The sequence below is a fragment of the Daucus carota genome, chromosome 5 (assembly GCF_001625215.2).
Source record: "Daucus carota subsp. sativus chromosome 5, DH1 v3.0, whole genome shotgun sequence".
NCBI classification, from domain to species: domain Eukaryota; kingdom Viridiplantae; phylum Streptophyta; class Magnoliopsida; order Apiales; family Apiaceae; genus Daucus; species Daucus carota.
In genome coordinates, this window is record NC_030385.2 from 1,631,406 (window position 1) to 1,647,532 (window position 16,127).

Below are 16,127 nucleotides of genomic sequence, written 5' to 3' on the forward strand. Positions count from 1 at the left end.
AACATGAATTCAACCAAGTTTTAAATAAGTCAAGCCTTGAAAATTGAAATTATGGAGATATATTTGAAAAACTATCATTAAATTAGTTTTGAAAGTATAAATGGACAGATAAATAGGGACAAATTTTTACTTCCAAAGTGGACAGATAAATAGGGACGGAGGGAGTATTATATTAATTTTTTATCCACGGCACATTCAACCTTTTTCTCTCTTTTCACTTCTCTCTAATTTATATGAATAAAATATTAATAGAGAGCATGAATAAAGAGGAGCATTGGAGTTGGAAGTTTTTTCAATGTCTTAACCCACTAAAAGCCACATATTATATTATATTTTAAAAAGTGATTTAAGAGCACCATTGGAGATGCTCTAAGAGAAATAAATTTTAATTTTGTTTTAGGGACAAGCCAATTGTTCTCCCCGTTGTTTTTGAATAAAAAAAAAAATTCCCGCCCAAGTTTTATATTCAACCGCCTAAAATTTTGGTTATTGGTACATTTTTTTGGGATCAACGGTAACATCAAATTTAGTGTAAGTGTAGATGTTTTGTTTTCTCTGTAGTTACACTAAATGATACTAATGGTTACAATGAAACTAAATGTAATCATAGACAGTCTAAAATAATATTAAGGCATTTATGGTCACTCTTTAGCTGGTTACACTGAAAATATTTATTACAACAGGTCATATATGGTGTAATGAGTATACTTGAGACAATTATTTTTATTATCTTATTAATTTACAGATTGATTAGAAAATATTAAAATATTGATAAATTATTTCATAAAATATTTGATTATTGAATTATTTAAATATTTATAATAACAAAAAAACCGATACGAGAAAATCGAATCAAGCAGGCGAGAAATTAGAATTTTGCGCGTGACGTTACTTGTGCCCCAAGAAAAATACTTGGATCAAGTAATTTACTTGGAACCCACGTAACAGAGTATTTAGCAATTAATCAAGCAAGTTAATGTTTATTGTAATTAGCACTGTTGAGGATATAAATATCAAAGAAAGATGCAAGTTTCCATTTTATACACTTGGTAAGAAACTAATACAAGAAAGATTAAGCAAGGAGAAAAGATAGCTATTTCGTAACTAGTCGGTATAAGCCCAGTAAGAGTCCGAACCAAAACGTAAGTGGATCATAAAAAGATCATAATTGGACCTAAAGCTCAGATAAGACCCAGATATGAAATAATAACTCAATAGAAGACCCAAAGAACTCCATCAGTCCTATAACATGTTTGATTCTTTACAGATAACAATCTAGGAGTTCTAGATAAACATTGATTATATAAGATAAGAGTCTTCTCCAACCGAGAAGCCTACTTTTACAAGGTTTCCAACACCTGGAATCATACTTCCAATCAGTCTCTAACAACGAGACTACTATACAAAGGGATCTACCCTTCCAAACTAGAATTACTTCCAGACTTGGTTCTTCCCTGAGCAGAAGATACATAGGCATCTCGATTCACGAGAACAGTCTAAAAGCACGACGTTTTCACCCTCGTTTTTAGTTCTATAACATTTGACGCCGTCTGTAGGATGAAGATAGTAACCATGATATACAGATTACGCTCCGTCACCAACTAGAACAACCACTGGGATCTCAACTGAATCAATTCCGATCACCACCACTACTTTCGCAGGGAGCTCTTCCGCTCAAACCTCCATCCCTTTGATTTTCGGTATTGTGCACCTAATGACCCGTGTAATAGCAACCGTCACCGATGTCGGCATCCATTATCCAATAGTCGTGACGACCACTAGAGGAAATATGAAATGTGATGCGCACTTGACAGAGGACAACTCTTCTGACTCGGAGAGGGACCACGACACCCCTCCGCACAGGAGAAGAGATAATGACCAGAATCGGGGTAACTGACGCCGCTCGAGGCAAAACAACCGTGAGTCTCGTAGACCTACAAACCAAGCGTATGAAAATAGGATCTGAGCCTTTGAAGAAGAGATTGCTCAAATGAGGAGGGATATGGCAAAACGGCAACCCCCCGAATCACAATGCATGGATGAGAATCCTCGACGCTCAGGCAAGAATCAAATCCACCTATTGCCTGCAGGCGATCCTGATAATCTTGTTCTCTGTTCGGTAAATTTGTTTTGTGCTATTCATTTGACTGTTTTGACTTTTGAATAAAATTTTAAAAGTCTGTTTTTTGATATTCAAATATTTATTTTGTGATTTTCAGAAATTTTGTAAATTATAACTTGTTCAGAATATTTGAAATATCTGTATTATGTGAATTTTGAAATCTTGAAAATTAATTAATGTGGAACCTTAGAGATATAAGGTATACCGAGTTAACCACGCTCCTATGACAATGTGATTGGTCACGACGTATCCTTCTGTTAGCTCTTGGGAGGAATTTTGGCCATGTTGATTATTTGTTCATGATACGTGGGTGCATCAAGTTTGATTTGATTTGTGATTTGGCGATGACGTATATGTCGTACACGTTATCCGATTTATGGCACACATTAGGTACCCTATGATGTGTGTATTTGTATGTTTCTGATTTGGTCTCAGTATGAAATATCCTAACCCCTTGTTGAATCAACCTATTTATTGTAAAATTATTGTGAAAATATTTTAAATGTTCTTGTTTTACAAATATTTACAACTACTGGAAATGTGATTCATGCTGTATTCTTCTTCTAGGAGGTAAATTGGGGGATCCGAGACTGTGTGATGTAGAGCAACCATTCTTTTCATTAATTAGGATTTGTGGACTTCTAACATTTATTCGGATTTTATTTATTCGCATTATTCAGACTTTATTTATTCGCATTATTTGGACTAAATTATTTTGGAAGATTCAAACCATCTCAGGGATCATTAGACTTGTTTATGATTATTTGGAATATATTATTGCTCTATTTACAGATTTTGGATGTGTATTATTGCTCTATTTACAGATTTTGGATGTGTATATAACTCCTCGTCTTGATTTAAGATGGGGTGTTAGAACGGGTAATTTCACAAATTTACCCTTGTCCATTGGCCCAACCCAAGCAAGTCGCTTAACTATAAATATCTTTCAGAGATTAGCTAATGTTTTATCACGACCGTGTACAGAAAAGAAATTTTAAATTTGACTAATTCGATACATGACATATTAAATTCATCGAATGTTGCTTATCCGTTTTTATACAAACAAATAAACAAATGAAATAGCTAGGAAGTTACTGAGCTTTTTTACCCTGCAGTGAGCTCAACTATTATACTTCTCAGTTCTCAGAAAGCAAAATCTCTGGTGGTGGAACGTGGAACCCAAAATATTCTCATTTGAACCAATATTACAAGAGTTTACAGTTGGGTGTATTTACATTTACCTACTTGTCTAAATAGCCTTAAATATCATAAGAAGAGAGAAACACATATCAATGCCACTGCATAAGTTTATTTAAAGGTGGGTGCAGAAGAGGCACCACAACAGCAGCCTTGCCTACCTTCCCATGGAGATCCCATCACTGACACCTTATGGTCACCTGAGTATGCCGGTCTTTGGAATTTTTGAGGCTGCTCATACACAATTTGCTGTTGTTTACAAGTCTGAATTGTATCACATCAAGAACAAGTCGTAACGGAGGCCCTCGAACTCTACACTATGGTCTGCTCGTGCTCATCCAGCCCTGCTCTTAACAAATCTCTCCGGTACTTTCTATTTCCTGCTTAGCATGATTTCAGATCTATACACTCCGTCACTATCGTCATTAACTTAGTATAATACCAGATCTTGGTTATCCTGATTACATGAGGTCTCAATTAATCAAAATTTAGTTCCACATAGAATTGTTCTCCCCGAACATATCATTAGTCACAGTTCTTAGTTTTAAGTCCACCCCATTTCTTACATTTTAGGACAATATTACCTCAGAGAATTTATGAATACCAAAATTCTGGAGAAAAAGATAGCGGGGAGAATTAAAACCAAAATTTTGAAGAAAAAAATAGTATTTGATTGTTTTTGTGAAAATAAATATTATTTTAAAATACACAATAACTAAGTAAAGCATGTGCAATTTGATTCTTTTTTACTATGAATTAACAAAATTGATAATTTTTGGTTGAGACAATTTAGATTCCAACACTGATATTTTTGTCAACAAAGGGCAAAAATCGTGACTATCTTGCAAACAAATCCAAAAAAATTAAATAGTTACTTAATATACTGAAAAATCTATTTACAAAAATATTTTGATTTTTACTATAAATTTTAAAGAAATGTATTTATTTCATAATTTTTTTTTTACTTTTCCCTTCGAATCTAGATTTTTTGTTCATCACCATCTGATAGGACTATTATCTCGCCGAGTCATTATTCAAATTTTGTCTCTTTTGATTCAAAATCTTAAATACAGTAAGATGTCAGTTTTATTTTTATGTCAGTTCTTTTCAAAAAATTTAAAGGGACTGTTTGGAAATATATATTTTATTTCAAATGATAAGATTTTACCTGTCATTTCAAATTTTCAGATTGGTTTCAAATTCTCAGATTTATAATGATTTTAAATCCCTAAAAATTATTGAATTATCCAGAATTTCAAATGAAATCATAATTCCTAAACAGCCCATAAAAGTATTCGTAATTTTGAAAATATAATATTTACCATCAATTTTTAAAACTGATACATCTTGATTATAGTTTTTCAGTTAATAATAGTGAAAAATTGATTATTTTTTTCGGGTACACCATTATTTACACGTTTAATGATATATCACTCAGCTTCAAATTAATCATTCAAGTCACTAGTTTTGTCTTTGTGTTTGATTGTAATCACTTTCTTAAGTTTTTGCTATTATCAATAAAACGAACTATTTCATTTATAACATTTTTCGTATTTTCAAAAATAATTGTATAAAATATGTTACAAGTTATTATATTAAAGGCATTTAAAATATTACCTTTTTTCCCAAAAATAACTATACTTGAGATTATATTACTCAATACTCACCACCAAAATAATTTATATAATCTTTTTTTTTCATATTATACTATATTTTTCTTATATAATTTTTTTTATTGTATGATGTAGAGAAAACATAATTACCTTCTATTATATTAGTATTTTTCTTTCCTTTTTATTTTTATATATGGAGATCGTCTTATATTTCACCATTAATTTCAAGTAAATAATTTCAGTTGAGCTTCTTTTGACAAATATATAGATTTTGTTACTCTGTTAAATTGAGAGAGATACAAGTCAACACTCACCGAATACATAGCATTCTATTTTAATTTCAAGTATAAGTATTTGGTACTTCTACCCTTTTCAACGTCGAATCATGACAGGGATTCTACATATCTTGATCGTATCATAAAAACATTTACAATCTCTTTTACAAATTTGAAATAATTATATTATACATTTGAATTCGATTAAAAATAAAAATGTGTTACAAGTTATTGGGTTTGATCAAGTTTAAAAAAAATAAATTTTAAATAAAAGAATAAAGTAAAAGTGAGAAGTAAATAAGTTAATAAAGTGTTTGAAAAAAAAAGTAGAAGAAACTCCGTTTTCTAAAGGTGTTTCCGCTTCTTTACACAGGTGAAGAAAAACAATTCGGCCTGATTTTAGGCCCTGACTCACCACCTCCGTGGACGAGCCTTCTGGAGGACTTTCAAATTTTTGGGGCATTGGATTTTCACCGATGTTTGCGTTACTCAAACCGACATTTTCGCTTCCGTTTCGTCCACTACCACTCGGGCGGCAGGTGCTTCCCTCTAAAGCGGAATGCTCTCCTATTGAGGTATTTTTAATCCCATAGCTTTGATAGATCACTTAGCCCGATTTATTTTCGGCGCAAGAGTGCTTGATCTGGTTCCCAAATAAACGTTAAAAATATTTAAAATATTACTCTTTTCCCCAAAAATCATAATACTCCAAACTACTGTAGGAGAGATCATCGGCATTGAATACTCATCATCAAAATATGTAATTTACAGTGAAAAGTATTTATTTCCTTCGAATAACCTAAAATATTTTTCAACAATTACATATTGAGTTATTAGTTATTACAGACAATAATAAACCAATTACTCCCTCCATCCATATCAATATACCTTATTATTGTGTGGCAAAAAGTCTACAGAAGCGGATACTAAAAACGGAGGCGGAGAGGGTTGAGTTGAAATTGAAGTCTGTAACCCTAACCTCACTTGTCTCCACTCTCCGCCACTAAGATGGGCAACAAGAGTAAGAAGAAGAGGGGAAAACGTGAGAAGAACAAGGCTAAGTTGCCCCTTGCTGCGGGTGAGAAAATGCTGCAGGTTGAGAAGAACACGGAGGGCTTGAATCTGCTACTTGTAGAAGCCAAACCAACTGAAAATGAGAGTAATGGAAAAGTGGTGGTCAAGCAAGAAGAAGGGGTTTCTTCCAAGGGTTATGCAAACACCCGACCTTTCTTTTCTCACATGGCTAAATTGAGCAAACCTGTAATTTGCTTCGATCCTTATATTGTATATGAATTTAAGCCGGAGCTGTGTCCCCGTTTTCCAGAAAAGAGGGAGACTCTATCTCTGGATGCTGGATTTTCGCAAACTCCGGTTTTACAGAGTAATTCTTTTTCTATTTTAACACTCTACGGCTTGCTTCCTTACCTTTTAATTAATTCATCAACTATACGTCCGTAATTTATATTATTATCTACAGAGATTCTGCGTTATTATGATTTCAAAGCATCTCCATATTATATTGCTCGGGAAAAAACGTCATTTTCTCTTGGCCGAGGTCAGATTTGTATGAAATTTATCCTTCCTTTCCTTTTAAACTTTCAATTTAGTTTCATTCCTGTATTTCATGATCAATCTCTTGCAGATCTTTCCACCATTAGTGTGAACAATTTGGAGGTTGTATCTTCCAGGATTGCGCCGTCGGTTGTGGCGGTTTCCACTTTCTTTGGTAACTAAATATCATCCTTTATAATGTACATTGTCTTTTTCTGTATCTATATCAAACAATTGCACATTTTCTTAGACTGAAAATCTTATTTAAAATTTGGGCTTCGTCATGCCTTGACATGTAACTTTCCAGTTTTTTAAATCTTTTTTTGTGTTTCTCTATGTATTGGAGTGTTTAAGAACAGTAAAACAAGCAAGGAATTTGAGAAGATAGGCTAGATTAGCTTGAGAATAAGCAGGAGATTGAGAGGGGCGTATTCAACTGGGATTTTAAAGGATTTTTTTGGATTTTTTAAAATCTTAGGGTATTCATTTTGGATTATAAACAATCCATTAAAATTTGGTGGTATTCAATAAGGATTAAGAAATGTTTTTTAAAATCTGGAGGTATTCAATTCAGATTTGAAAAAGTCCATTAAAATCTGATGGTATTCAATTTAGATTTTGAACAATTCATTAAAATCTGGTGGTATACAAAAGTCCATGGACTTTTCTTTATTTGATAAAATGGTAGATTTTGATAGATTTCATAGTGTATATTATGATTTCAGAAATCTTATCAAAATCCATGAGATTTTGGAGGATTTGTCCAAATCTCTACCTAAATCAACAAGACTTTATAAGATTTTTAATTTATTTTGTTCAAATCTGTGTAGAATTAAAATCTGCAACAATTCACCCTCTCAACACAAGATAATCAGTATATGCACTTGAAACAGAGTATTCAATTACTAATTCACCAAAACAGTACTTGACTTGCAATTCACTAAAACAACTTAAAGTCTAGCTAATAAGAGCAGTAAATCAACAGATTTAACAGATTAACTAGAAAGGGAGATTGAGAGTTTTAGAGAGATTCTAACCAAAAGAGAGAGAAATCAGTTATAGAAAGAGAAACTAGAAAGGGAAAACTAGAGAGAGAAAGCGTAGGTGGAAAATAGATTCCGTTTTCCAAATAATAGTTTGAACATCCTCCTTGATTACAAAATAGTGATCTATTTATACTTAACATCCATGTATTAAAAGACTACAATTCCCTTACTAAACTAATCTAGCCTTCTTATCCTGACAGGCTTGGAGAGGAAATTTGATTGCACAGGTCTCATTATACATTGGAGTTCAAGTGAGAAAGAGGCAACTATACTCACTTCTGCAAAACTCCTTTATAATCCAAAGGATTCTGAATTTGAATTTCATGTGAGTTCTTACTAATTGGTTGTTATGTTTTGTTTTGTTTTTGTTGTTGCTGTACCCAGTTTTGTTCTTCACACACTTGATGAAATAACAAGTTTTATTTTTGCCTACTTTCAGCTAATTGTAAGGATGGCTGATGGGACTTTGCTGCTTGCTAAAGAAGAATACGTTGATTATTCTTATAATCTTCTTAGCATCAAAGTTAAGCCCATGGTGGAACCTAAAGTAGTAGATTTAATATCCGGGCAAGACCTTGTTGATGGGATGAAAGTAATTTCCTTGAGCCGTTCTTTCTTTACCACTGCCTTCTATTCCTCTGTTGGAAAGTTGTGCGAGTATCCTCCATCTTTTGGATGCTCTGAGCTTTTGACGACTGATTGTGGCATCCCCGAGGTAATCTCTTTCTTCATCTTTTCCCATATAGGGAAACTTTTGTTGAATAAAATTGTCATTATCTTGTTAGTAACTTGTTATTTAGTTATTCACGTATGTATTTAGTTATTTAATTAGCTCGTTAGTAATTATATAAATTGTACTCTTTGTATGTATGTATGTATGTGTGATGAACTATGGAGATTCGACTTCTAGTGCTTATTTTTGATCTCCATATAAATAAACATAGGCAATTATAGATTATATTTTATGATAATTTGCCCTGTGATTTGAATTATGGTTAGAAACATTTCTTAGCTTTTCACCTATTCGGTACAATCATTATTGCATCTTCAGTTATGTTAAGTAATTGACAACATCAAAACTTTTGTCAAGTTTAAACTTATCCCGAAGATTTAATTAAGTTGCTTGTCCACAAAATAAAAAGTCAATATGTATGAAGATAGGACTTCCGAATTCTTCCATATGACGTTTCCCATACGGTCTCTCTCATTTTTATCTAAATATTGGATACATAGCTAATTAAGGGTTTTGATTAGATTGGTGAAGGTGGACCACTTGTCACTGATGAGGGCTATGTGGTTGGGATTGACTTTTTTGGTCTTGATCACTGTGCTCATCCACTTCCTATTTCCACTGTCCTATCTTGCTTGGAGATGTGGAAATCTTTTAGGTATGACACTCTTATTAGTCACTTCTATTATCGTTGCTATGGAGTCTACAATGAAAGACTCTTTTATGTTTTTAGTTTCACATGTCATATCTGTTTGTAAATGATTTATATCATTATTTCCTTATTTACTAAATTGTTTTTGAGTTTTTTAAATGTAGTTCTGTTGTGCGGCCTTGGTTTGGGATTGGAGTGTACGATGTGAATCAAGCATGCAAACTTTTATCAATTCCAGCAAAGAAAGTAACTGAGTTAAATCGAGATTCATATGTTTTAGTGGAAAAGGTAATTTCTTCAATATATCCATTCAAAATCCATATGTTGTTGTAGGATCTAGTTAAGTTTTTGTTGGTGGGGTGGAAAGTGGGTAGTACTTACGAAAACAGAGGTACTTCTAGTTGTGTTTTCTTATTAATGCCATAAAATTTTACATTTTGCAATTTTTTTTTTGCATTTTCACTATTGTATGTGTGGTAAATGACATTGAACTAAACTATGATCAGGTATATGAAGGCTCGGTTGCTAGTAAAAATAATATAAAGTCAGGCGCTTCAGTTGCTACTTTGAACGGAACTCGAATAGAGTCTGTCAAGGAGGTATGTTGTTTACGAAATGCTTGTTGACACGTTACCCTAGGTTCTTTCCTTTTTGTTTGTTTTAATTATACTTTATCCCAATTTTACAATTTTAACCTTCAACACCCACACGCAACTATACCTATATGCTGAAGTGGTGTGCCTGATGTATATAGTTAAAGTTCATGGTTTATGTATTATTAGGTATTCTAATGTCATGGAGACATGATTAGACTTAAGATTTCGGATTTTAAAACCTTTCTGAGGTTGGTTTTGTATCTATATTTTCTGGACATGGGTTCTGAAATCAGTGATTTGGGATGGTGTGTGCAGCGTGCTATATTGTGTTGTGACGATATGATGTAATAAATTATCAATACTTGAGTTTAAAAGTCATATTGAAAGAGAGTAAAAGATGCAACTCAAATTATTACTTAATTATAAGGAGAATCTAGTTAGATGGCAAATCTCACCGATGAAATTTTGATCAAGAATAAAGCAACAATAACTTTATATTGCATAATCTTAAATGGAAGTTAATATTATGATATTTTATATATAATAAAGCACAAAGTGTGGTATTAGGATATATATATATATATATATATATATATATATATATATATATACACATATACATATATATATATATGCATGTATGTATATTTGTATATTATTCACTGAATGTCAGCAATTTAAGCGATTGATTTAAAATTTGTTAGAAATAATTATTCGTAAATTTGTCTTGTTACTTCCGTGCTTGACTTTGCTTAGACGCTTCTTTAAAATAAATGTGACACTAGTTGTTTCCAGATTTGAATGACTCTTGTCCATTTGTTACAAAGTGGGGTTGCTAGGGAAATTTAACATGTTTAGAGGATGAGGTGTTTCAAAGTAGTGCTTGGATTTTTTTTCTTCCTAATAATAGAAGATTAATACCGTCCCCGTTTATTATATCAAAGACTTCACTATATATTGGAGGATATTCGTGAGGAAAGAATAATTGGAGATGAGGAACCAGTGATGAAACTAGAAAGGACAATAGCTTTAATAAAAGAGTTATAGCAGGAATTGTGGTGTATTAAAATCTGAATCTATCGAGCGGGTCCAGAAAAATAAAAATGTGTTGGAGCTTAAATTGAAAGAGGCTCTTGGATTCTATTGTCTACTTTGCTTACTTTGATGAAGTGTTAGAAGATTATAAAGCTTGGGTTAATGACCAGTAAACTAGAAGTTGAGTCGCTAAACACTGTGTCGTAATGGATAGGCCGAAAAATGCCTAATCTTATGAAGAATTTAGATTGTGCCAGGGCTGTACGAGGCAAGTTTACTTCTTTTGCTCCTTTTACATTATTCATATGATACTATCTCGAGTTCAGACTTTTAATATTTTTCTTTTCTTATTTCGAGCTAGCACTCTAGAAAAAAAAAATATGTTGTTGAATGTATATATTATTTCTTGGTAACATAGATGTTAATAGGTGGAGTTAATATGTTGTGAATGCTTGCTGAAGTGAAGTTCATATATCATAAATTATTGCCAGGGAGAACCTTGTTTGAATTAAGTGCTTAGATGGATGTCATAGTAGCGGGAATTCTGGACAGTTAGAATGTTATAGTTTCTGCGTGAAATGAATCACATTAAATGCTTCTGAAATCAATTATCTTCTATACTTTGGAGGTTTACTACATAAGAAAACCTATATTTTAATGTATTACCGTTCTATGTACTTGAACTTGTCAAGTACATGAGTATTACTTCTCGTATTTTAATCTGAAGCTCTTAAATAAGAATTAAGATAGCTTGAATCCATTTACACTCTTTTGGAGATTGTTATGGGATTTGAATGGAGTATTAGTATAACATATGGGCTAAATGAATTCAATGAAGTAATCCTTATGTTTCATTTCTTATCCACATAATCATTGATCAAGAGTCAGAGCAGATTATATATAAGAGTACCTTCTGTCCCATTTGTATCACTCATTACTTTATTTACATTCCTTGTGTTGCAAAAGTAACCAAATTGACAATTCTGGAGTTATTACTGGCCTTCGTGGCTGGATTTATTACTAGCCTTCGTGGCTGGAGTTATTATAAGCCTTCGTGGCTGGAGTTAAATACTGGCCCTAGAGGCCGGAGTATATATTTGCCTTAATGGCTATCAGATCGGAGGACTTTCTTACATTGCATGCAATGGGGGAGCACTGCTAGACTGATTACCAGCAGTGAATGACAAAGAATGTTCTACTTTGTTGCTCTTATTTAACATCTGGTAATGTCTTCGTAATTCATATTTTGTGAAATACTACAAGTATCGGAGTATACATGAATCGTTATTGATGATTTTCGTTTGTGAATTTTGATGTCAAATGGTAATTCTCCTTGTTGTGAGAAGTATGAACATAACTGTTGGATACTATCTTCTTCGATATTTTTCACTCTCTTTAGAAATGTGGACCTTGGAAGGTGCACTAATATTTTCCAGTTGAAAAATATCGGAGCATATCTACTTCCTTTGTAATTTTGATTATCTTGTTGGATATGATACTTTTATTTGTGGCATATGTTATGCTCGACTTAAGTGTTAGGTGGATAGCAACAAACATAGTTGGTATGAATTCACTAGTCATTAAATATATTTCATAGTTTAAATAAAAGGTTAAATTATATATATTTTTTAAGCTTTTTCTACTACACTCAAATTGTCATATATATAGTAGGGACATTGCTAGTCATGAATCAGAGGAGCTATGTTAGGATCCTGGTAAGATGTCAGTGAAAACTTGTAGTTTCTATTTTAAGTAATCATGGCTTAATCTTGCTGTTGTGTTGGAGTTACTGTTTGGTCTGATGTAGTGACTAGGGGTGGCAAAATCAGACACGACCCGAAACTCGACACGAGCCCGACTCGAAAAAATACGAATCAGGGTCGGGGTTTTTATATTTCGGGTCGGGTAATTTTTTACCTGAAAAACTCGGGTCGGGTTCGGGTTGACCCAGTGTACCCGAAACCGACCCAGAATATTTATATGTATAATATATTATGTTAATTATATATTTATATTACAAAATTAAATACATTTTTGATTTTTGATATATTTATATATTATTAAAAATATTTTTATTCACATATAATCTTAATAAATTATTATTAATATAATTTATAATATATTATAATAAAAATAATTATTTAATAATAAATTTGGGGTCAAAACAGGTCATTTTCGGGTTGAATAGGTACTAAGCAGGTCGGGTTGGGGTTAAAATTTTCAACCCATTTCAGGTTTGGGTCGGGTTGACCCAAAAACCTGACCGGGTAAGACAACCCGACTCGAACCCGACCCATTACCCGAAATTGCCACCCCTAGTAGTGACGTGCATGGACTGATTTAAAATAGGTTCAAAATATTGATTTTGCCAATATAAAAAGCATGCGATATATATTGCAAATCGGAAAATAGACTATGGTTGAGTTCATTTTTGACGTAGATCTAGCAAACTTTAATCATCAAGTTTATGCCATCATAAAAATAATATAAGTTTTTTGGGCAGGCTGTATATTTTTCTCTTATTTTTGATTTTATAGAGTTTGTTGGCACTTGGTCATTATATATCATTCTCTAACACTTGAAAATGATGCAAATATTTGTAGTGTCAGTGCTACCACACAAAGAAGGATATGCTTGTTGTGTTATTGTTTGATTATATTTGATTGTATGTCTGATTCTGTTATTAAATTTTATACATTTAGAATCAGAAAAAAGAATGAGATTCTGAGTAGGATTAGAGGGTAAAGTGATCTATATTTTTGTGTTTAACCTTGTCGGTATAAACCATTCTTGATGGAGGAGTTTTTGAAAGTTAGTATCCAACTTAACTTTTGAATTTACAAAACATTATTGTTAATAAACTACTAAGAATACCCCGGAGATATCAACCTTTTTGTTTGTAATAAAGGGAACACCTGATATGCGGAGACCGGGGACCTGAAATTTTAAGACGAGTTGCTGCATTTTCAAATATTTAGAGTACTTTGAAGAACTAAAAGGACATACACTTGACTTGTGACATTCTTGATTTCGAGGGCGAAATCTTCTAAAGGTGGGGAGAATGCAACGACCCGTGTTGTTGTAGAGATCTAATTTAGGATTTTACTAAAACGGGCGACCAAAAGGAGTTTAACACCTTTGTAAAAAAAAATACAATATATTAAGAAATGAATTTTTTATATGTTGAGATGTGTCATGCAGGACGTTTGTGTGGTGACTAATTCAATTTTATTATTAAAATAATAATGGATAAATCATTTAGGGAAAATCAAGGAGAAGGGGGAGGCAGCAATTAGACACAAAAAATAGGCTGTTAGCAAATGATTATGAAGGGAGGAAAGTACAGTTAGATTGACAGGGTGTCTAGATTTCTCATAATTTATCAACTGGAAACTGAAATAGATTGGAGTTTATAAATAAAAAGAAGAAAGAAAATCTGGTGCAACATAGGTGAGAAGAAGAAGAAAAGCAAAATAGCTTACAGGAAGGAAATCTGTTGGATTGGTCGCTAAGATATGAGTAACGGAGGCTTATTCTAGGAACTAGTTAAGGTTGGATTTGTAGCGGAAGATAAGGAAAGTTCTCTACTTCCTTTCTTTTAGAATTTAATTTCTTTTGTTGTAAATAAAGTGAATGAAGCTTTTATCGGATAATATGAATTTATTTTACTTGAGGTGAGGAGGAATAGGGGGTGTTACAAACCATAGGTATGCATTGGAGTTGTGTTTTTGTAGATTTAGTTCTATATTTTAGCTTTATAGCCATGCATTGGACTTGCTCTTGAGAAAATCAATTTAATTATTTATCAATCTTAGCAATAAACTCTAATCAGTCATGAGTCAACATAACACGAAAGGCTATTATTCGTAAACAACCAACCTTCACTTGAATTAAATTCTGAGAATGATATTTCATCTTAAAAAAGATCATGACTACTTCCCCGTTTTACCATGGGAGAACCCTACTATCTGGAATTTGCATGATGTTTGTCTGTATTATCAGCATTGGGTTTATGGAGTTTTTACTTTTTAGCTTGGATTTCAGTCGTTAATATACTTTTCTTTATTTTTGGCAGTATTCCCAATTATTGTCCAAGGCATCACGAGTAGCAACTGCCTGTGATTGTGATGTGTGTCGTCAACTTACAGTGAGCATAAATAATAAATTGTAATTTCTTCTTTGAGTTAAGCGTTGTAGTAAATTTGAGGTGATATCATGCATCAGGCTGTCATAAATCCATCTGATTGTCCTGCTGATGATATAAACATCGAGGCTGACTTCATTTCGGTTGATGACAAGAAGTTCTCTAACTGGTAATCTACTGAACCTGATGTTTTTATTTTTTTCACATTTGGCAAACAAGTTCCTAATTAGTGATTTAACATTTTCTTTTATTGTTGCTCTTAGTTGGCCACAGGTTGAGGTTGATGAGTGGTTCATCCACAAAACAGGACCGAGAAATCCCGGGTTCCATTGGCCTCCTTTGCCGGGGGAAGATGACATCGAATGCGCCACGGATTTTGTGGTTTAAGTTTGAGTTGAATATTGTGATGCTCTTAGCTTGGAAACTATGGGCCTATGGCTGCCTTAGTTTAGCAATTATTCTGTCTGTCATAGCTACCTCTGGCCTGAAAAACTGAATGCCATTTTTGAAGCCCTTCCCTGATGTGCATCCTAATTTTGCAAGACCTTGAACTACAACATCAGTGTTGTACAGACCACAAAAGACACCATATGCTGGATTTGATGATCCAAATCCTTTAGTAATTTGTTACAACAAACAGGTCAAGTGTAGGGTTATGTTGAGCTGATTCTGTTCTCAGTGTCATTTTTGTATTTAGGCAGCTCCCTGTAGTTTTTAACTATACAATATTTGTGGTGGTCATGCACTTCAGGCCTGATTTTCTTTTTTGGCTAATTAAATATGCCTGATAAAACTTAAACACTTAACTTTCATTATAAGGGTGTGGATATAAATACAGGTATATGGATAACCTTGGCTTATCTACATCATGACAGTAGACTACACCTAACATTCTTCTTCAAACTCTCATCTGCTGTGAGAATAAACCGGTGAAACTTCCAGCTGGTTAGGATTCAAACCAAGTTATTCAACCTTTTAAAGATTCATAAATCATAATCAACGTCGTGTTTGAAAATTTAAGGACAGACTCTTAATCAACCTATAATTGTCGCAATTGTACATCTTTTTTTTTTTAATACTCATACATATGGATCTCATAAAACTTCAAAATGAGAACTTTGAAAGAGTAAGGCTCATAGTCATTATTTCTCTCTCCATTTTCAAAT

The 16,127-nt window shown here is 32.9% G+C and overlaps 1 protein-coding gene across 1 annotated transcript; it reads left to right on the plus strand.

Annotated features, from left to right (window-relative positions):
- Positions 1–3,311: 3,311 nt before the first annotated feature.
- On the plus strand, positions 3,312–15,773 carry LOC108219768 (putative protease Do-like 14). The gene is made up of 13 exons (XM_017393275.2): positions 3,312–3,685; positions 5,581–5,782; positions 6,118–6,588; positions 6,685–6,762; positions 6,850–6,933; positions 8,005–8,129; positions 8,244–8,519; positions 9,059–9,192; positions 9,351–9,474; positions 9,693–9,785; positions 14,893–14,964; positions 15,042–15,130; positions 15,225–15,773. Exons 3-13 carry the CDS (start codon positions 6,216–6,218, stop codon positions 15,346–15,348), a joined length of 1,572 nt encoding a protein of 523 aa, XP_017248764.1. The 5' UTR covers positions 3,312–3,685; positions 5,581–5,782; positions 6,118–6,215; the 3' UTR covers positions 15,349–15,773.
- The last annotated feature ends 354 nt before the right edge of the window (positions 15,774–16,127 follow it).